We start from the raw sequence: 22,661 nt of genomic DNA, 5'->3' as shown, positions 1-22,661 counted from the left end.
ACCCCTTGTCCTGTTGCTACATATCATAGAAAAAAGTGCTGCCCCAACCTCCTGACACCCACCGTTTATATAGTTAGAAATACTAATGAGATCCTCCCTCAGTCTCCTCTTCTCCAGACTAAACAGCCCCAGGTCCCGCAGCCTTTTCTCATATGAAAGATGTTCCAGTCTCCTGATCATCTTGGTGGCCCTGCACTGGCCTCTCTCCAGCAGTTCTCTGTCCCTCTTGAGCTGAGGAGCCCAGAACTGGACACAGGACTCCAGATGAGGCCTCAGCAGGGCAGAGCAGAGAGAGGGCAGAACCTCCCTTGACCTGCTGGCCACACTCTTCTTGATGCATCCCAGGATGCCATTGGCCTACTCTATAGCATCATTTCACATAGTGTTGATATGAACATTCTGTAGCCTTGCATGGGAAAAGATTTCATAGAATTTCATAGAATCACAGAATGGTGGGGTTGGGAGGGACCTTTAGAGCTCATCCAGTCCAACCCCCCTGCAGAAGCAGCTCCCACCTTGATCAGGTCACACAGGAATGTGTCCAGGTGGGTCTTGAAGAGCTCCAAGGAAGGAGCCTCCACACCCTCCCTGGGCAGCCTGGGCCAGGGCTCCCTCACCTGAACAGTGATTATAATTCCCAGATATCAGTTTTGCTAAACCTTAACCCAGAATGATCATGGGATTGAAAAGGCAGGCAGAGCTTTAAAAGACATTTGACATAAATGCATTCAGTGGAAAACACAGAGAGGCCTGTGTTTCTCTGCAGGAAGCCTCACACCTCCTCACGTTGCTGAGAGAACTATTTTTCTCTTAACTTTCTTTATGGGGTTTTTTTTTTTGCATCTATTTCGCAAGCCTCATGTTTTAAATTGTGGGTGATGAAATCTAGCATCTCATACTTCAGAGCACAGTCCAAACATGATCTCAGCCAAGCGCCCCAGCTGACAGTTGTCTGTGCTGTTTGGCTGTCATACATTTTATATCTCTGTGTGTGCATGTTCATGTGAATCCTGTACACATACCTCTCTCTGAGAACTTGGCACCGGTTCTTTGGGAGCTACTTTGGAAGGGAGTGGATCTCATTGAAAAAAAAATGAGAAAAAGGGAAAAGAAACAGTTTTGGGCTAGACAGGGGAGTTAACAACGTGTTCCTTTCCAAGGAGAGGACACTGGGTGGTCCAGAGTGCTGCCAGTATCTCTGGGCTTCCAAGGCCCATTTTCATCCCTGTTCCACTGAGACTCAGGGAATATCACAGGGTCTGAACTTTAATTTTCTCAGGTTGGAAAGGTGGCCTTGAAAATATGAAACTGGGAGAGTTGTTGAGCTTCCACGAACTCTGAACACGTTTCTCACAGATGATGGTGAACTTTTGGGCTTCCCAGCTCAAGAGGGACAGAGAACTTCTGGAGAGAGTCCAGCACATGGCCATCAAGATGATCAGGGAACTGGAACATCTTTCACACATGGAAAGGCTGCAGGAGCTGGGGCTGTTTAGTCTGGAGAAGAGGAGACTGAGGGGGGAGCTCATTAGTATTTATAACTATATAAACGGTGGGTGTCAGGAGGTTGGGGCAGCACTTTTTTCCATTGTATGTAGCAACAGGACAAGGGGTGATGGGATGAAGCTGGAACACAAAAAGTTCCATTGAAACATAAGAACAAACTGTTTCAGTGTTGGAGTGAGGGAGCCCTGGCCCAGGCTGCCCAGGGAGGGTGTGGAGGCTCCTTCCTTGGAGCTCTTCAAGACCCACCTGGACACGTTCCTGTGTGACCTGATCTAGGTGGACCTACTTTGGCAGAGGGGTCGGACTGGATGATCTCTAAAGGTCCCTTCTAACCCCTACCATTCTGTGATTCTATGATTCTATGCACTGAATCCTACTACACAAGACCTTCCCCAAGAGTAAAACATCAATGTGCTTAATTTTTGATGTCTTGTAGCAAGCACCAAGGCCAACAGGATCTTTAGAAAGCCCTTCTTCTGTGTTCTCCAGTGTTTTCTTTCTATTTGTTGGTGAACCCCTTGGTTTGTGCAGTAACATCTGGGTTATACAGGTGGCATGTCTTTCAGGGCCCTGTGTGGCGGGTGTGGTGGGACTTACCATGCCACGGTACTGCCTCTTCGGAGACACAGTGAACACGGCATCACGGATGGAGTCCACGGGCCTGCGTGAGTATTTGGAATGGTCCTGGGGTGGGTGGTTGAACACATTTCTCAAGAGAGACAAAAAAAAATATGTATCTTTAGTTATAAGCATTGCAGCTGAATCATCTCTGGAGAAGGGGGTGAAGTCAAATGACAAAATTCATAGCAGCCTGAAGGAGAGGGCATCAGCTTTGCTGTTGCAGATCAGCCTTTAAGACCGTGCCTTCCAGCTACAGTCCTCTGATTTGGATCCCATCAACCAACATGAATTGCCCTATATTTATCCTACATAGGTTAGATCTTGTTTTTCAGTCAGTGCTGAGAATCTTTAACTCAGAGCTCTTCTTGCACAGAAAAATAAAGCACTTATCTGTCATGGCCAGTACAAGGCAAGGCTTGAAGCACAAGTGGGCACTGCTTCCCTCATGCTGAAGAGAGGGTAAACCAGATCCCATGCCACAATGTCCTGCAACATGAAGAAAGTAATTTGTGAGGTCTTCATTTGTCAGCAGTGCAATTCCGAGAACATGTGTTGGCAGGTCCTAACAGATTCCTAAAGCTTCCCTTCCTCTTCAGGTTTTTGTGATGCCTTTCTGGATGGATTGATGTTCATGCTATTTTACCCTCAAGGGCTTGCCTTTGTTTTCCTGAGGCATTCCATTACAAAAACACCGGGACAATATGTGCACAGGGACAATATGTCCTATGTAGACAGGGACAATAGCTGTAGCAGATAAGACAGTACCATCTCTCTGCTGTTTTTTCTTGCTCTCTGGCTGGAGATTTCCAGCCTTGTAAAAGGAGCTAATGGGGAAGAAATGTACACCTGCTTCCCAGCCATATGTGTGCACAGAACTGCTGTTTGTTGCTGTCCTTGGCTGTGATATGGATATGCAAACCATAGTGCTTGAACAGCAGATAACAGAGTGGACAGCAAGGGTCAGCAGTGCTGGAGTCTTGGATATGTTGCTTTAGGTGTTCAGGATATCAGCACAAGTTGGTTTCCAAAAGCAGTGATTCATACAACTTAATTTTTGATCTCTGATCTCCCTTTTGATATTTTCAACAGCCAAAAAAAATTACCTATTATTTACCTGGTTCAATGTTATTCTTAGCTATTCAATATTATATTTAATATTAATATCTTGATACTCAATGTTATCTTGACATCTTATTTTGCCATTTCATATTAAAATCTTGAGGTCTTGCCAGGCTAGAAATCTGTTGCAGTATACATGCCACACTGGAACTTTTTCATACAATCCTCACATTTCTAGTTCCAGTGACTTTGATTAGACTAATTAAGACTAGCAATTAGGCTGATCATTAATTAAGGAAAATTGCCTTTCTTGTGATTATGGCTGGTTTATTTTAGGAGGCACACATTGCATTTGGAAAGCAGTAAAAAGGAGGAAATGCTTTGATAGTAGATTTTGAACGTCAAGAGAGGTATTTGAAGAATCTCAAGGCTTAGAGTCTTGGAAGCACAAAGTCCCCCTGGCCTAGAAACAGAAGGAGCAATGCAGATACAGAAGCATCATTATACATTAGTAGGAATATATAGAGATACTCAGTAATAGGAAGATTGTAGGTTAGTTTCTCAGGAAACGTAGCTCAAAGCTGTGTGGTCTTCCTCTGCATATTTAAACTGATGTTCTTCTTTCTGATTATTCAGCAAACAAAATGTAATTAGTTCATCTCCCATCCTTCATGGAGGAAAGGAATGGGATTGATGCATTTGAAGTAAAAACTCAAGAAAAACAATCATCAAAAACAGCTGTTTAAGAGGAAAATGTTTGAGACATCTTCCCTGGCTTGGCTCACACCAGCAGAACCACAATGAATTCCAGTGAGTTCCAGCAATGACTGTGACACAACCTGGGAGAGGTGGGGATCTAATAAAGATCTCCACTTTTGCCCATTTGGTTCATAGGTTGTTAATAGCAGCTCTGGATGGAAATCATTACTAAAAACCTAGAGGGATTTAGATGCATTTTTGTTATGTGCCTCTCCAAACTCTGTCTTTATGCTTTTCATCTCACCTTCCAAATGACTTTGGGTGTCTGGAACAGAACAGCTGGTTATTTTTCTTTTCTCTCTTGCTCCCTTGTTATTCTGTGGCAGGAGATAAAAATGACATTTTGAATTCCAGCTGACAATGTGGCTGAAACATCACTTACCATCTTTATCAAGAGGTAGACTTTTGCACTTTGCATGTTTAGTATCCTGATCCAGGAAGTCCTCCGTGTAGTTTCCTCTCACCTTGTGCTTGTTACAGCCCTACCTGGAAGGATTCATCCATCAGCATCAAACTCTATGTAGAGAAGCATCACACAGCTACACCAGCTACATACCTGCATGCTTTGGAGCATTTTTCCATGCCAGGGTGAAGCAGTGGGGAACTCACAGTGTGTGTGGAGTATAGTGATTCAGCTGGTTTTCTTTCCATTCCCAGCTTACAGAATCCATGTCAGCCAAAGTACCGTGGATACACTTCAGAGTCTAAATGAAGGCTATGAAATCATACCTAGAGGAAAAACAGAACTGAAGGTAAGAAGGGCAAGGCTGTATGAAATGCTTCACTGGGGAATCTTGTTGCTTAGGGAATGTTCCTATTAAGCTCTGGTTTGGCTTTCATCCACCACTGTTCTGCTTGGTCCTTCCCAAATTGACTCCATCAGTTGTTTCAGTACCTGAGGTAATTACTGAAGGACCACAGGATCAAGCAATCAGCTGTATATGGTGGATCCAAGTACTTATTTAATCCACCCATGACAGAAGCTGCTGTTTTCCAAACAAGAAAACATTGCATAATTTAAAACATCACTGTTCTCCTTACACAGTCAACAGACAGAAGTAGGAGCTTTGCTTGCCTTAAGCATCTACACTAAGGGATCTACAGTAAGAGATTTCCTGCCTGGACACGTTCCTGTGTGACCTGATCTAGGTGGGACCTGCTTCTGCAGGGGGGTTGGACTAGATGATCTCTAAAGGTCCCTTCCAACCCCTACCATTCTATGATTCTATGACCTGAGCATGGCCCAAGATCCCTCAACAATCTTTCCTGAAGAGTGGAATCATCTCACCCAAGTTCATATATCTGCAAGTGGAGGTCTGAGGCAGTTATTCCAGGTTTAGTCAATGGATTAGAAAGCTTTACATAGTTAGTAAAGATAAATTGGCACTTTAGGAAATTATTAACCTGACTTCCTTTCAGTGTCCAGTTCATGTGAAGGTGAATGTCACTCTAGAAATATCTGTTTAGCTCCACTTCTCCAGTCAAGTGTAACTGACTCTGATATAGATGCCCATATTTCATCAGATGCATCTCACCTTAAAAGCTAAATCATCAGTGGTGGAAGAAGTCATTATCCTGATACTCAGTCCAGCAACAGTTGAAAAACCTCTCAATGGATGAGTTAGTGCTGCCACAGCAGATGATTAGTAGTTTCTCATTTCTGTTAAGCTGTGTAGTTTCAATGACCCAGATCGATGAGGGTCATTGGTAGATGAGAATTTTAACTAAGCCTCCTCTTTTAATATAGTGACATTCACCATATTAAAAGAGGAGACCTTGTTAAAGGCAAAGTTTGGTCCGAAAGCTGCTCTTTATCTGGCTTTTTGTTTGTATTTTAGGGCAAAGGAGTTGAAGACACTTATTGGCTAGTTGGGAAAAAGGGCTTTCTGAAGCCCTTACCTAAACCTCCTGAAATAATGCCAGGGTAAGTGTGACTTCAGCACTGTTCAGTGCATTTATTAAAAGGTCTTTGCTGTAATTCACAGAAGGAGTAGCTGTCTTTTCATGGTATCTGTTTGCAAGGTCTACATTGTTTTCCTTAGGTGACTTACTGAGGCTTAGAAGTGATGCAGTTTCTTCAGCTCCTCTCTTTAATCACACTTCCCAAGAACTGCCATTGAATCTTGCTGCTTACTGTCTGTAGCCCCTGGGAAATGAGCACCAGGGAGTTTCTTCCTTTATCTTCCTCCTACTGTGTGTGCCTGTGGGAGACACTCAGGGACACTTCCAGGTCTCTGGTGTCACCAGTGTGTGGATGACACTCAGATTTTTCTCTCCTTCCATCAACCTCCTGCAGAAAGCAGCCTCATTTGCCTCATAAACATATTTCCTCCCTGTAGCACTGTTCATTTAAACAGAACAAAGAGGAGACTTTGTGTTGTGAAAACGTGACCTCCTCAGGTAATCAGTGTTGCCTCCATGGAAGGGACACTGAGCATCTGAAATCCATTAAGCCAATTTGCAGGTTTACAATGCCTGCCTTTGCAAACTGGAGTACTCCTTGCTCAGCTGTCACATGCCTGAAAAGGGTGTTGTGGTCAGGACATAAAAACCAGGAGTGGGACTTGTTTGACAAGAACAGTGTAGTCGCTCACATTGAAGCCAGCCAACCTTGACTCCCTTTGTAACCCACAAAGACAAATACATGCTCAGGGGTCTGAACTGACTAGCCTGCTTAGACATCTGGATTAGAAGATGAATTGCCCTTCCAAGATGGCTGTTTTTTTGACTGTGAACAGGTTCTACAGTGACTAACTCAGAGATAGATGTCTGGCAGCAAACGGAATCTGGTTTTATTTTGTTTCTGGCTTCCCCTGAGTGATCTCGTTCTAAGTTTTGCCTCATTTCCTCTTAGTAAAACGAAGACAGCCTTTAACCCCCTTTGCAGATAATGGTTCACTAATTGGGCAGTTGCATAGGAGGCAGTTCATTTGCTCAGAGCCCTCCCAGAGCTTTCTTGGAGTAACATGGAATTTAACAGTATTTTGGGCCATCATTTTTCAGTTATTTGGGTATCAGTCAGAATGGAAGACAAAGTTGTTGGCAGATAATTTTGAGGCACAATATTTCTTAGTCCTGGAAGCATTTTGTTGTTAATTCTTTATGGAAATGAGCTATTGACTGAAGTGTGTTGATACCAATGATGTATTAGCCATAGGAAATAAGAAACTTGGAGGAGTTTTGCCAGATTAGTGAGATATGTTGGCTTACCATGCAACCAAGGAAGCACCAAGACATCTACCTTGAGAGCAGGTTCTTCTCATCCTGGTTTTGCCATCTAAAAATGATGTGTTAGGCCTCTGTTTACTGTTGAGGTTCTTTTCATGACACTCAAGGAGCTTGTTCACTGATCAAGTATTCCAAAGTCAGACTTAAGCAGGCCCAAGCTGTTTCTAGACGTGGATTGTAAATGGCTGAAAATAAATCAGGGCCAGGGAAACAATAAGAAGAGGCAGAAAACTTTCCCATGTACTCAGGATCAGGGAATCTTGAGCATCCTTGTGTAACCTCAGAAGAATCCACCAGTAGCACTGCAGAGAGGGAGGTGATATGCTCTTGTCCCAAGGCCCTGACCTTCCCTGTTCTTTCTGTCCCCATAGACCATCATACAGCAGTTGAATGAATGTGAAGGGAATCAGGGGAAAAAGCAAAGCAACACAAAACTGAATCTCTCCCAGTGAAGGGTCAAACCAAAAACTATATCCCATGGAAGTCAAATGTCAAATGGCAGAAAGAAGTGACTGGATGTTCAAGCAAAGCAAATATTTGGAGAACTGCCTCATGCATAAGCTGTGCTATTATCAGTCAGTCATCAGATACTCTGTCCTGTTTTATTCCCAGTCTTATCTTGATGATTCAGTTTTGTGCCAGTTTCTGAGAGGCCGAAAATTGTTTCTCTTAGCCAATATGATGGTTTCAAGTCACTGCTTTATATACTCCTGTAGAAGTTTCCTCATCTGTAGCCTTTTGAGCTGGAGAAGGAAGTACTGAATAAATTCTTCTTCTAATTATCTTTTTATCCCATCCTGAAGGAACTCACCTTCCATTTGTGACCTGATCTAGGTGAACCTGCTTCTGCAGGGGGGTTGGACTGGATGAGCTCTAAAGGTCCCTTCCAACCCCTACCATTCTGTGATTCTATGATTTAGACCTTTCATGAGGTCCATGAGCATTTACTTTTACCCCATGCTTTATTCTGTGACTTGTACTTTTACCTCATGCTTTATTTTGTGACTAAACATCTACAACTGGGAAGTTGTGGTGGTCTTGCTGAGTGCTGGCACTTATTGATAGAAGATTCATAGATGATGCTTGGTCTCATGTCCATACTATGGAAACACAAAACTGTGTGCCATGGTTTTAAGGGTCACACTGCAGGGTTGCAAGTTCTGTTTGAAGAACATGCTCCTAAATAACCCTGAGGAAAAGTATTTCATCTTCATAAAAATCTCTGGATCTGTGTCTGACCCTGTGAGCTGTCTCCTGGAACTCGTATGGACCAGGACAACCTGAGCTTAGTTTCATTCATGGTCTGCTAATGTTCCTCACTGCATGACAAGACATAACCCTTGAGATATGGAGCGTTTCAGTCTTTCACTACAGTGGTTTATGGAAAAGATGGCAGATAACCTTAAAGAGTGCTAACTTCTTGTTATTTCCCATGGCATAAAACCCAGTCAAATCTGTAAGCACAGTCCTTGGCAGGAGGGTTTCTTGACACGTGAATGCAGTTTCCTTGCTTTGGTAGGCAATCAAGTAGCTCATAGAGCTGTTCATAGATGTCTAGGGACAAATCAAGCTTCATTATCCTATTGTGCTGACAGTATTCTTGGCACTATAGACCTGGAGAATAGTCACAGACCTTCCAAAGGTGAGTTTATATGCAGGTTAGAAGCCAGCTTCAGCAAACTTAAAAATATGGAAGAATAATTATGTCATTGAGTTAATACTAATGGTCCAGTAAAAGCCTGGGATAACCACTCCATCAGATACTGCTGAAATTGCTGGGAAAGTACACCTTATTGTCTAACAATAAAACTCAAACCACTACCAAATGACTAAGAAAGGAACAATTATTGCATCCACATAACTTGAATTTAATTGATATTCATGAACATCTCTATTTAATCCCAATTACAGACTTACTACAAGCATTAGTTGGAACACTCTCATTGATTTCCAATGGCTGCACGAGTATTTTCACACCTTTACAGCTGTGTAGGGAGTTCAGATAAATGCACCTTACTCTTAAAACCCTGGTGCTGTGGGTGACATGGCTCACACAGCAGACTAAATATTTTCATTAAGAAGTAGTTCAATTAAAAGATCTAATAGGCTTCTTACCACTCCTGCTTTCTTCAAACCATGTATAAAATCATATTAACTAAAAGGCTATTCTTAAAATCACCCTTATGTCAAGCTGCTCAGGGCTTGTGTGTTTGTTTTCATAAGTAAAAAACCTACTGGAAATCAAGGAAGGAACCTTTCAAAGTGGTGGTTTTTATATGGGATAAGGTGGAGGTTCAGGATGTGTTTCCCAAGACACAAGGAAAGTGCAAGTTTAATATCCATCTCAAGAGACTCCTCAGTCATTTCCTTGCTCCAAATCAAATTTCAACACCTTCTCTGGCAGATCTTTGCTTTGTGATAAATATGATTTCTCCTTCCTTGCAGCTTGTTAGGATTTATGTTGCTGTAGCTCAGGATCTTGTGGGTTGGGGTTCACAGAATCACAGAATCTGAAGGGACCTTGAAAGCTCATCCAGTGCAACCCCCCTGCCAGAGCAGCACCACCTAGAGTAGGGCACACAGGAACTCATCCAGCTGGGTTTGGGATGGCTCCAGAGAAGGAGCCTCCACAGCCCATCTGGGCAGCCCCTGCCAGTGCTCTCTCACCTCAATAGGGAACAAATTCTTCCTTGTGTTGCTTTGGAACCTCTTCTGTTCCAGCTTGTACCCATTGCCCCTTGTCCTGTCATTGGCCATCCCTGAGCACAGCCTGGCTCCAGCCTCCTCACACCCACCCTTGATGGGTTTGTAACATGAATGAGCTCACTCCTCAGGCTCCTCTTCTCCAAGCTCAAGAGCCCCAGCTCCCTCAGCCTTTCATCACAAGGGAGATGCTCCACTCCATCATCTCTGTGTCCCTGCACTGAACTCTCTCCAGCAGCTCCCTGTCCTTCTGGAACTGAGGGGCCCAGAACTGGACACGATATTCCAGATGTGGTCTCAGGAGGGCAGAGTAGAGGGGGAGCAGAACCTCTCTGCACCTACTCACCACAGCCCTTCTGACCCACCCCAGGCTGCCATTGGCCTTGGTCACGAGGGCACGTTGCTGGCTCATCTCATCCTGCTGCCCACCAGCACCCCCAGCTCCCTTTCCCCTGTGTTACTCTCTAAGAGTTCATCCCCCAGCCTGTACTGGTACATGGGGTTGTTCTTTCCCAGGTGCAACACTCTACACTTGCCCTTGTTGGATTTCATTAGATTTCTCTCTGCCCAACCCTCCAGCCTGTCCAGCTCTGGTTGGATGGCAGCACAGCCTTCTGGGGTGTCAGCCACTGCCCCAGTTTAGTATCCCCAGTAAACCTGCTGACAGTGCCCCTGCTCTCTCAGCAAAGTCATTAATGAATAGATTGAACAGTACTGGTCCCAGCACTGACTCCTGAGGGATTCCACTAGATACAGGCCTCCAACTGGACCCTATCCCATTGTTCACCACTCTCTGCCTTCTTCCCTTCAACCAGTTCACAGTCCACCTCACTACCTCATCATCCAGCCCACACTTTCTGTTTCGCTGCCAGGATGCTGTGGGACACAGTGCCAAATGCTTTACTGAAACCAAGATAAACCACATCCACTGATCTACCACCATCTGTCTACCTGGTTATATCTTCATAATGTAGTTCCATCATGCAATAACCACAGAAAGCAGAGAGAAAAGGCTTTCCACAAAAGCCTGATACTGCCAGAGGAAATAAGAGCAGATTGGTATGGATGTAGAGGAGGTGTAACAAAATGATGAGACAGCAAAGCCAAGCATGCTGAGCAGTCAGAGACAGACTCTTTTGAGATTTCACAGTCAAATAGGTTTAAAGGAAGGCTGTGAGGTTCCTTTGAGGGTACACCAGGAGACTAGTTTTGAGACTGAAGAGCAGCCATGGAAAACACACTAAGTTACTCGTTGATAAATGTGGGAAGCTGGTATCCTTCAGTGCTCTGGGATGGGCAGCACCTTGTCAGCACTGGTGGAGCTAATGAATTACCAATAGTTAATGAAATCCAGGGGGAAAAAACCCCTCAAAACCCAACTCAAAAGCCAGGACCATATTCATTTGCAGTTCCAAGGAGATGAGTGACATACCCAGTCTTCTGCCGTTATAACTTTCACCATTCCGTCTCAGAGATCCTTTGCTCTGGTACTGGATACAGGCATTTAAAGCAGCCCTATATCCCAGGAGAGCTTTTTAATCTAGAGCTTTCCTTTTCTAACACTGTTTTAAATTAGTTCTGGAAAGTTAACTGGAGAAAGAAAAAGAAAGAAGAAAACAAAGAATATTGTTCAGTGAACAAAGATCCAGGTTGTGGTTCTTCTCAAGGGTTTTTAACCATGAACCCAGTGTCCAGGTAAAAAACAATTGAGAGGTTTGGATTTTTATCATCAAACCCAGGGCTCTTCACTTGTATGAAATCATGCTGTAGGTCTGAAGTCCAGAAGGGCTGATGGATCATCCAGCCCACCACCAGCCATAACGATAGGTACAACCTGCCATGTGAAGTCACTGAGAACTGAAGATGGAGCCAAGGAGAGGAGAATGGGTTTGGGCTTTCCCGTGCTCACATACATGAGGATCAGCACTGGAGAAAGCACTGAGATCCTTGATTGAAGGTGAAATGGGTGAGAAGCAATGAAAGATGCTCAAAGAATCTTCTTTCTGAGGAAAGGCTGCGGGACCTGGGGCTGTTTAGTCTGGAGGAGACTGAGGGGGGATCTCAGTAATAGTTACAAATATCTCAATGGTGGCTAACAACAGGACAAGGGGTGATGGGATGAAGCTGGAACACAAAAAGTTCCATTTTAACACAAGAACAAACTGTTTCAGTGTTTCAGTGAGGGAGCCCTGGCCCAGGCTGCCCAGGGAGGGTGTGGAGGCTCCTTCCTTGCAGGTCTTCAAGACCCACCTGGACACGTTCCTGTGTGACCTGATCTAGGTGACCCTGCTTCTGCAGGGGGATTGGACTGGATGATCTCTAAAGGTCCCTTCCAACCCCTACCATTCTGTGAATCTATGAATTTATCTCCCAATGCTGGAGGAGAAACATCTTCTCACAAGTCAGGAAGAAAACATCCCTTAAGACAGTATTGCTTTTTCTTCCACCTAATACAAGGCTCTCATTGCTTTGTCTATGTTGACACACCCTGGCAGGATGGGAGATGATCAGCAGAGAGTCTGCTGTTGCTGCTGATATGTCTTCTTGCGGGGGGGAATAAGCAAAAGGATTTCCATCCAGACTCCTATTTGAAGTTTTTTCACCCAATGCACTTTCAAATCAGAAAGAAAAGAGCTGGTAGAACAAACAGCAGTGCAAAACTTTTTGTTGTCCTTACATAGCTGGAATTATACAACAGCATCACAATGTTTCATAATTAAACTTTATATAACAAGAGTTATTTGGGGAAATCAAAGCATGGTCTGGCTCATAGGCTTGGTCACCCAATGTCAGGACAGATGTTTTCAGCTTCACAGCCAATGTTTTCTTTTAAAACTCTTTCTGAACTCCTACCACAACAGCAAAATGAAGAGAAGAGGATATTCTGGTCTTGGCTGTGGCATAATACAGGTGAAAAAGAAGATTTTTTTTGCTCTGAAATCTGGTTGAGGGGAGAAAGGGAATGAAAGTCAGTGACTCATCTCCCTTTGAACAAGGCTGGCTGGCTTGGAATGTGGTTGCTCCAGCTGATATATTTAAACAAGTTCTTTTTTCTTGAGCAAGATGAGATTTCTAAGAGAATTGGCTGGAATACTAGATTAGAGAATCACTGTTGCTAGCCAGAAACCCCAAAGGCAGTGTTCAGAAAGGAAGATAGTGTTCAGAATATCAGGTATTGACATTGTTTTGCTGGCAGGTGTGTTTCAATGTGTTACCCTTTCTCCTATGTGTGTTTCTATAGATATGGGGGAAGCTAGTCCTGGACTGTGCTCAGGATCTGTCTGGCTTTGTGGATCATACTCTAGTTTGCAGGTACAGCCTCAGGCAAGGCTGAGGTGTGCCCAGGTGTGCCTGAATGTGCACTGTAGTTTCTCCTGTCTCACTCAGTCTGGGAGGTGAAGTAGGAGGTGAAAGTCCTTTTGATGGATGTTTTTGCAGACAGAGAGCACCAATCAGCACCTTGACAGCAGGAAAGGCTGTCTAGAGTATCATGGAATCATAGAATTGGTTTGGTTGGAAAAGTCCTTTAAGGTCATTCACCTCACCCTGCCAAACCCGTCACTACCCCATGGCCCTCAGCACCTCAGCTACAAGACTGTTCAATATCTCCAGGGCAGCCTGGCACAGGGGCTGACAACCCTCTCAGGGAAAACATTCTGCCTCAACTCCAATATAAACCTCTCCTGGAGTAACTTGAGGCTGTTTCATTTTGTCCTGTCACTTGTTACTTGTGAAAAGAGACCGACCCCCAGCTCATTGCAGGCTGTGTGAGGGAGTGTCAGAGAGTGCTGCTGTGTCCCCTCAGGCTTCTCCAGGCTCAGCACCCCCATTCCCTCAGCCCCTCCCCAGCCCCTTGTGCTCCAGCCCCTTCCCCAGCTCTGTGCCCGGCTCTGGCCACGCTGCAGCCCCTCAGTGTCCCTGTGGCAGTGAGTGAGGGGCCCAGCACTGACACAGCCCTGGAGCTGCGGCCTCCCCAGTTGCCTGTTTACCTATTTGAGGGTGTTTCTCCCTAGATCTTCCCACACTTTCCTTGTAAAGAAAAGCAGAGGGAATCCCAGTGACAAGTGATCTGAGCTGTCTGAACAGGAGCCAGCTTGAGTCTAGGAACATCTTTATGGTATTGCAGCTGCTGTGTGGGCTGGCCAATTGAGATCTCTATCTGATCAGGGCACACTTGTTCCCCCTCATGCCATCCAAGCATGGCTTCTCTTTACAGCCCAAAAGCTCTTTATGAATAACAGTGCTCAGGTACCAAGGAGCCTCCTCTGCTCTTCAGCCAACTGCTTCTACAAAGCTACCAGCCATTTAAAGTAAGAAAAACTGGAGTGCAATGAAACATGGGTTAAAATAAAATAAACCACCTTAGAAACAAGTAACTCCAGAGAAAATGAAGACTGGTTTAAAGATGAAGGTGTGTGGGAAGCAGTCAATTAAAGGGCTGTTTGGAGCAGGGCCACAGAGCTGAGACATAATGGGCTTCCCAGCATACCTGCAGCTTGTGATAGGGTATGCATTGCTCCAGCATACAGGTTTATGCCAAGAAGGGATAAGAGAAAGGAGGTCAGAGAAGACTCTGTCTGCATCCATATGATCCAGGTCTCAAGACAATTTGAGTTGCAGTTGTTTTCACAGAAGGGTTCAGGGTGGCCCAGTCACAAAGATGCCCTGTGTATGTGTCTGAGCTTTTTCCCCTGTAACTGGGTACTAGAAGTTGTTCTGGCTGACTCAGCTTCAAGGGCTTCTGTTTTCAATGCTCAGAACAAAGTAAAAATCAATGTAACATACCATGTGGAGAAAAGAGAAGGCAAATTCCTTAATTGCCCAGGGAACTGGGGTGCAGGACCTTATAGATTTTCTCCTGCTGGGTTTGGAAACAAGTGGTGGGAAGAGAGGACCTTGGAAAAATAACAGCTGCCTTCAGACCAAGGGCTTTTGTGAGAGGTTGGGATGGAGGGTACAGAATCAGCTCTCTCCAGTTGCTCAGACATCAGTGAGCTCAGGGGATATGTCAGTGCTGTTTTCACTGGGTCAGTGCTGTTTTCACTGGGTCTTTCTTCTTGTTGTTGTGCTGTGGATGAAGGTCAAACCATCATCAAACAGTTATTTGATAGTTGTGTAAGTAGCCTTTGGAGGTGGAGCTCAGGCAACCTGGTATTGTGTTTGATCCTCAAGCACCTTGGTAAGGTCTTCATCTCATGTGGGTCACAACTTGCTGAACTGTTGTGCAGACACAGGCAGCAACCTCCTCCACTCCTCCCTGGAGATGGATTTCTGCTGATTAGACTTAAAGACCATCTCATGCTTACCCATGTGTGGCTGAACTTTGTACTGCTTGCATAGAGGGGATGGAGACAAGTTATTCCTCTTCCCCCTCCAGCTGTTAGGATTTAATCTATGCCTCTAGTACAGACATCTCCATCTAAGCTGGTCATCTTACACATCTTTTAGTCTCAATGCAGAGAAATAGGCACTTCTAGGTGCAGCTCTTCTGCCTCACAGAAGACATCTGCTTTGGAATAAACCCTCACTGTGGTCCAGCAGTGTCTGCTTCCCTTCACTGGCTCAGAAGAGGGCCCAAGAGATTTGGCTCAGATGGAGATGTGTCTGTTGCAGATAGCTAACTTTCATGGAGATTAATCCCACCTGAGTGTTTTGTCCCCAGAGGAAGCCATCCCTCATTCAGCCCATCAGGATTATATCTTCCCAGCTTCCCTATCCTTGGGACCCAGCCCTAAAGGCTTCAGTGCTCATGGTGGGGGTTTATAAACAGGGATCAATTTAGTCTATAAAAATGAAGATATTCCCAGAGCTCAGCATTTAGGAAAGGAATGGAAGGACAGCTTGTTAGACCTTTCCATTTGTAGGACAGAATTGGCAAAGAGTTGAAACCTGACTCTGATCTCTCTTGGGAAAGGCTGTTAAATTTGTGCTAAGCTTTTAGGAAAAATACCTTTCTCCAGGGACAGTTAAACAGGATTTCCATTTGGAAGTGTGCCCACAGCTTGGAGAGCTGAGAGCTTCTGAAAGCAACATCCCTGGAACACCAAAAAGCACGGAGGCAGGAGCTGAACTAACTGAAAGTAAGATCTTCACAGCAGTTTCGTTCTGCTCTTCCCTGTGATGAGCAAGGCGGAGGATTAGAGGAACAGTGGGATAATCCTCAGAGGGTTCATCTTGTCTCATAGATTCTGGATACAGTCATGGTAGATATATAGTTTGTGCTTCTCAATCAACAATGTCATTCACCTCATCCTGGGAGAAGTGTGCCAAGAGCCTTCTGGTTGTGCCTGGCTACACAGGTGACAAAAGATGCCTGTCTCAGAGCATGCACTTAACTTTGAGACACTTAAATTAGCTGACCTCACCCGTTTGCAACAGGTAGAGCTGAAGTGATACAAGAAGGGAATAAACAAAACCTGAACCAGATCCAGTAGTTGTTTCCTTTTTTACACCAGAAGACACTTTCCTTTCACTTGGTCTCCGTGACTGTCACCTGTTCTTTGTTGCAGATGAAACTTGAACTGGTTCTTTCTCTAATGGCCTACCTGTTCACTCCAGGTTTAGAGCCCATGGGTTACCCACGGAAGAAATTGCAGAGTTCAAAAGGAGGAAAGCTGAAAAACTCCTTGGCAAAAGGGCCTAGATCTGAGGTAGTAGCTGTAGGACAGTCCCAACGTAGCTCTGCTATCTAGTGTCTGCTTGTGTGTCATTTGTCTGCACTTTGCTCATTTTATAATGGCATGCCGTCTTTTTTTTCTCTCTTTTTGTCAAAAATGTGTCTTATTCTTTGAAAGTGTCTCATTCAAAAGACTGCTGCTGCTGCTCAGAACAGCAGCAAAACTGTCTAAAGATAGTAGTAGCCTTGCTGGGTGATCTCATAGCAGATTTGTGACCTGTTATCACATTCATTCCTTCAAGACATACAGCACGACTGTGTTTACCTGCAGTGTATTATCAGTCCACTGGATATTGATGTGCACTGTGCCAGGAAGAGCCTAGTCCATGGCAAACACAGAGATAAGGCTGCAGGTCAAGCCTGGGAGAATCCAAATTGCCTATTTTTTGCTCTCTTTTAATGTCTATCTCCTGCCTAGTGTAATTCTGTATCTCATGGCCTGAGAAAGGACGCAGCTCTGTTTTTCATCACTATGGCACCTAATGGTATGAGAAAGAAATGTGGATATAGGATGATTTGGTTGGAATTTAGAAGTGATGTGGGGTATAACAGCATGGCTTGAGGGGCCTGATCAAATAGATGCTACCAAAACAAGGCTGGCATATAAGGATCCACACCCACTCATGCACATGAAGGGTCTGATGGCCCGTGAAAACACTGTCTGGTTGGGTTTTTTTGATAATATCACTGAAAACAGCAATCATTCTTTTGCTTACTGTCTCTGAACTATGTTTTACTTGATTTCCACTTGGAAAAAAAGCAGAGGTGGATGAAAGCCACCGTCCAACCTGACCCTGAGTGTCTCCAGAGACGAGGCATCTACTACCACCCTGGTAAACCTGTGCCAGTGCCTAGACACAGGCTGGTTACAAACCCATTAAGAGTCACCACACCAAGCTGATGGATTACTCTAAATACTAAAGCTTCATCTAATTTTCTTAACAAGGATGAAACCCAGCAGAGAAATTTGGCTGTGTTTCTCTTTCCCAACCACAAACGTTGAAGATTCAGGGAGTGTTACTAGGCTCTTATCTCCCTGAAGAGATTGTAAAGTTGTCTGAGGCTCTCTCTGTTCTAGGAGCTGACAGAAATTCTTCATTTAAACAAATGAAGGATTTAAATATGGGACACACTGTGCAGAGGCCTGTATAAGCACTACCATATGTGAACACTGGCTGCTAAATATAAGCTCCAAGGCAGAGAAGACCACCCTACTGATCTACACCAATGAGCACAAACTACTCTTCCAAGGCCAGAGACAAAGAGAATCTCTCACTTGGGCTAGCTTGACCAAAACTGCTCATATACACACACAAAAACACTTAGTACATACACCACCCACAGACATAGGCTTCTGCACTGAAGCAAGGCTGATCAGCAGTGCAGTATGGAGAACAGCAGGTCCTTATTAGTCCCTTTGGATCAACTCATGGGAAACAGCAAAAAAGAATCAATAAGGCATTTATACCTGGAGTTTCTCAACAGCCATAGTTCAATCCTTCCTGTGTGCATTAAGCTTTCAATGGGGTCCATTATGTCCTCAACACCCACTTATTCCCACGTGCCTGCTTGGTGGTTTAGTGACTTTTCCAGCTTATATACGTTAGACATTCATGATGAAAGGGAATATGCCATCAATAACCTTGTTATTCCTTGATAGTAATAAAGGAACACTACACAAGGATCTCAGATGCAGTGGTCTCTACTCCAGTCACCCAGTTTACAGTCCCATTACTCTCAACAGGACTTGCTGTGGTGAGACAGGAATGCCCAGTATTTTTATAATTTGGCATATTCTTTTGGCCTGGAGTTTAGGGGAAGGACAAGACACTGCTCTTCATGGTCAGGGAGTGACTCCTTTAACCTCAGAAGAGGCTTCTTGTCCTTGGTGGACACCTGTTTGCAAAGACAGACAAGTTTTCTGGCTGGATCTTGGCAAAAAAAGTGCAGCATGAGGAACACCAAAGTCCACCTTCAGTTATAGGAAGATAAAGCTTTTGGCTATTCCACTAGTGTTCCTTATACTTTGCCCTGCAGTAGGATCTTTCACTCATGCAAGTGTGATTCAGCCCACACCACCAGAGACACTTGGGCAAGACTGGCAGATGAAACAGCAGCTGAAGGCCACGTAGGATAAACCATGGCATCTCAAATACTGCTAGACAGTATCCTCAGACAGCTGAATCACCTCTAGCATCTTATATGGTGTGCTTCTGATATGAAGAAAAGGATTTCTCTCTTTCCTTCAAAGCCCAGCAGAGAGGTCAATGACTCCCTGGGATCCCTAGATTGATCTCACCTTGATGATGAGATAGACCCTATGCAAATCAATCAGAGATCGTTGTGGAGTTGAAAGGGGTGAATTTTCACCCCAGTGTGATTGGTGGCTGCTGTATTTATGGAAGGATCCATGCTATATAAATCTTAATGTCACCTACATTGGTCTTTGCTGAGCTTTAGATATATAAACATAGAAGTAGTGTGTTCTGCATGGACAAAAGACCAGCCTGGGATCAGCTAAAAGTACTGAGGCTCAATTCTGACCTCTCAACCCATGAACTCTGCTTAGTGAGAGGAGATCCCTCAAAGTTCTTTCTTGTTCAGGAAATTCAGTAAACACCCGAAATCATTGCATCTTACTGGCCAAGCCATAGACTGGCAAGGTCTGGTTCACCAGCAGTTAAGATCTGAAAGCTCTTTCAGGACAGAGTTTATGATAAAGATTCTCTCTGTCCTCAAAGGTGAAACCCACACCTACACAGAAACCTGTATAGTTACAGCTTACTCCTTCAACCACACTGCAGGGATAATTCCAGATGATTTTGCTTGCATGATCTCTCTGAAGGTTCTTCTCTTCCCCCTTCCTTCCACTCTGCATCAGCTACTTCTGGTATGCAGGGACATCTCTCAGCAACACACTGAGAGTCTTGTCTTCTTCATCCAACAGCAGAAAGGCTTATAAAAAATACATATCTGTTTCTTTTCCTTGTTTCCTTAGTGGTTGGAAAGCATTTTGGGTTGTATCTGAGAAGAGCATCAGCTCTTTCTCATAAAGTTCAATGAATGAAGTTTCAAGGTGAATCCTTCACTGCATCCTCAATAGCATTGGGTTGATATTAGGGTTGCACTGGATGATCTTTCGAGGTCCCTTCCAACCCTTGAGATTCTGTGATACATTTGGGTGATTTCTTAAGATTCAGCAACTTGCCTTTAGGTCCCTTTCCTCATTTTTTGCCCTTGGCTGTCCTTGGCTCCACTCGAGCTCCAACTGTGAGAGTGAAGGGAATGTGACGTGTGCTGGGTTTGGAAGTCTGACTCTTCACTTGTTGCATCCCAGTTTAGTAGCCAGTCCTCAGGCACAGGTAACCAGACCACCAGACATCACCCACAGAACCTTAGGTCAGATCATAAAATACAATTCCCTTTGAATGATAACAAAAAAAGCCTTAGATATGTAGTGCTATGGTACAGGGTGTGAGAGTGCTCAACCCTGCATGCCTGGTTCTGGTGCCAGTGCTATTTGCTGAATTTGTATTGTCTTATATATATTTTAAAGCATATTTATACACTTTGTAGATATCTAATAGATACTTTAAAGACAGTTCATCCTGTGCTGTCATTAAGGGCAGTTTCCTTAGTCTGCTTAAAAGTTCTATATTAATAACTGTTCATTGGTCTGAATGGTCCTTGGTCCTCACAATATTCATTCCCTTCCTTTCAAGACCTCATGGTTTATGTTCTTGGAATCATAGAATCACAGAATGGTTTGAGTTGGAAGGCACATTTCATGGTCATCTAATCAAAGCCCCTTGCAAACAACAAGGACACCTTCATTTAGATCAGGTTGCTCATAGCCACGTCCAACCTGACCTTGAATGTTTCCAGAGATGGGGCATCTACCATGTCCCTGGGCAACCTGTGCCAGTGTTTCATCATCCTCATCACAAAAGATTTCTTCCTTGTCTATGGTCTGAATTGTTTATTGCTTATTCATTGTGCACAACAATGGTATGTACAAGTTAAACACATATATGTACACACAACAATTTCTCAACTATTTCTTGTTAGCATCTCTAGAACCACAATGATGTCATTGCTATGGGCTAGCATTTACTTCTTTTTGTTTTACAACAGCTGGAATGATATTTTCCTCTACTATGCACAATAAATTTGATCTCATATGATGCTTTATGTAGGACAGGGCAGAGTGAAGACTCATCTAAAGCTCTGTCATTCACTCAGCTTCTGGCCTTGTACAAGTGCTGGATGATTGTTTTGTCCCTGAATCCCCTATTATGTTATAATAAATCTGTGCACACCAACAGATGGTAGAACCTGGACACTCAGAGCATCCTATCAAATGATCCTTTTCAGCTCCATCACATCAGTTTACTAGCCTGGATCTAGATGCAGTCTCTCAGTCAGCCCAGCTCTTAAGTCCTGGTACTCAGTAGAGCTCATTCTTTCAGGAATAGTGCCAAGCTAAGGCAGTAAAACCACACCAGGATCTGAAATGGATGTCAGGACTTTCTGGTTCTCTGTCCATCCTGTCTTGGGCTTGGTGAGGTCATGGGGCTGCCAGAGAAGTTGGAGTTTCAGATTTCTCATTGGTAGCAGTGAACAGCCTCAAACCCAGAGAAGCCCAGCTGGTTAACAGAGAATCTCTTTTATTACCAGCTAGGGGCTTGATAAGCCTTATGATGCACAGTTAGGAATGTTTTTCAAGAGCAGCTGAAGCCCTCTGGTTGTTTATATGTAAAGGCAATTTACCTTTGTAAAGTGGATATCCTTGGATGAAAACTCTGTGTATTCCACAGCTCCAGCAGTTGTATGGTCTACTGAGACCACCATGTCCCTGCAGTTCTCTTCCAGCATCCCTCCTTTACTGATGCTTATTGATGGCTTTGAGAACATCGAATGATTCTGCTTTGTCTGACACAAAATGATGCAAAATGAAAGGCTGTTCCTTAGTGAGCAAGGTTACTAACTCCTCCTCGCTTCTCTGTTTTACAGCCACAACTGGCCAGATGTGCTGACCTGGAAAATCAAATCTGTCCTGAGGAACACAAAAAGGAGACTGACAAAAGCAACCTTTAAAGAGCTGGAGATCATGAAGGAGGATGGAATCAGTATTGAAGAGGATGAAATCTGAGAAAAGCACAGGGAAGAACTAGTAAGACCAGGACAGACACTTTGAAGCCAACCCAGCACAAGAGCTCACACCTTCCATTGAATTCCCTTCCATCCAAAAGCTTCAACTACAATTGATGAAGCCTTTTAGCTCTTGTAGAGGATGACCCTGAGCAGGCAGATGAATCCTGACCACCACCTCTTGTGAAACTGGGCACCAGCTCAGAGCTATATGTGTGTGTTTTCAGCAGGGATCCATGGGGAAGGAGAGTGATGGTGGTGGTAGTGTGAGCCCTTCACCAGCATCTGTCACAAGGATAAGCCCAAAGAATATTTTAGCTAGCACACACGTGTCCAGCTGCATTTAGGATGGAATAATAATTCCAAGTGCTAAAATGATTTAAGCATTTTGCATTATACAGGGTTTTTTTCGTTGCTGGTGTAGGAAACTCTGGTTTCACAAAAATCAATGCAATCTAGAGGAAAATACAACAACAACAAAAACTACTTTTATATTCCTCCTCAAGGGGAAATTTTGAGTCAAAATGTTTTGTTCCTTTATGTCAATTCAACCTGAAATGGTTTCTTTAAAATTGACTTTTCAGCCATAAATGCCATTTTCATGCTATTTTCAAGCTGCAGTGACAGTTTGGAAATGAAACAGTTTGGTATGAATCAATATTTGTTTCCAAATGCCAAAATGTGATTCTGCTCAAAATGTCAAAATATGTCATCTTTGCAATTCCAGATCTAAACTGGAAGAACATTTTGTTTCTCTTTGTGAGCACACACATACAGCATATCTAAAGCATCTCATGTATTTCATCCCAAAGCAGGGTGCAAACGGAATGCCAAGGGGTTGGGAAACTGAGACACAGAGGGTGACATTCTGCAGCTTCTTTAGCTGAGTAATACTAAGACCTGATCTAGATGAACCTGTTTCTGCAGGGGGGTTGGACTGGATGATCAATAAAGGTCC

The 22,661-nt window shown here is 44.0% G+C and overlaps 1 protein-coding gene across 1 annotated transcript in view; it reads left to right on the top strand.

Moving 5' to 3' along the window:
• Nucleotides 1-21,704, top strand: part of GUCY2F (guanylate cyclase 2F, retinal) — a 52,258-nt gene extending 30,554 nt beyond the window's left edge. The window contains exons 15-18 of the mRNA XM_062020335.1: nucleotides 2,073-2,171; nucleotides 4,603-4,697; nucleotides 5,784-5,869; nucleotides 21,566-21,704. Coding sequence (XP_061876319.1) covers nucleotides 2,073-2,171; nucleotides 4,603-4,697; nucleotides 5,784-5,869; nucleotides 21,566-21,704 — 419 coding nt within the window. The remainder of the gene's footprint in view (nucleotides 1-2,072; nucleotides 2,172-4,602; nucleotides 4,698-5,783; nucleotides 5,870-21,565) is intronic.
• Nucleotides 21,705-22,661: the final 957 nt, after the last annotated feature.

The sequence above is a fragment of the Colius striatus genome, chromosome 1 (genome assembly GCF_028858725.1).
Source record: "Colius striatus isolate bColStr4 chromosome 1, bColStr4.1.hap1, whole genome shotgun sequence".
In the NCBI taxonomy this organism is placed as follows: Eukaryota; Metazoa; Chordata; class Aves; order Coliiformes; family Coliidae; genus Colius; species Colius striatus.
This window is presented reverse-complemented; position numbering and strand designations above follow the sequence as displayed.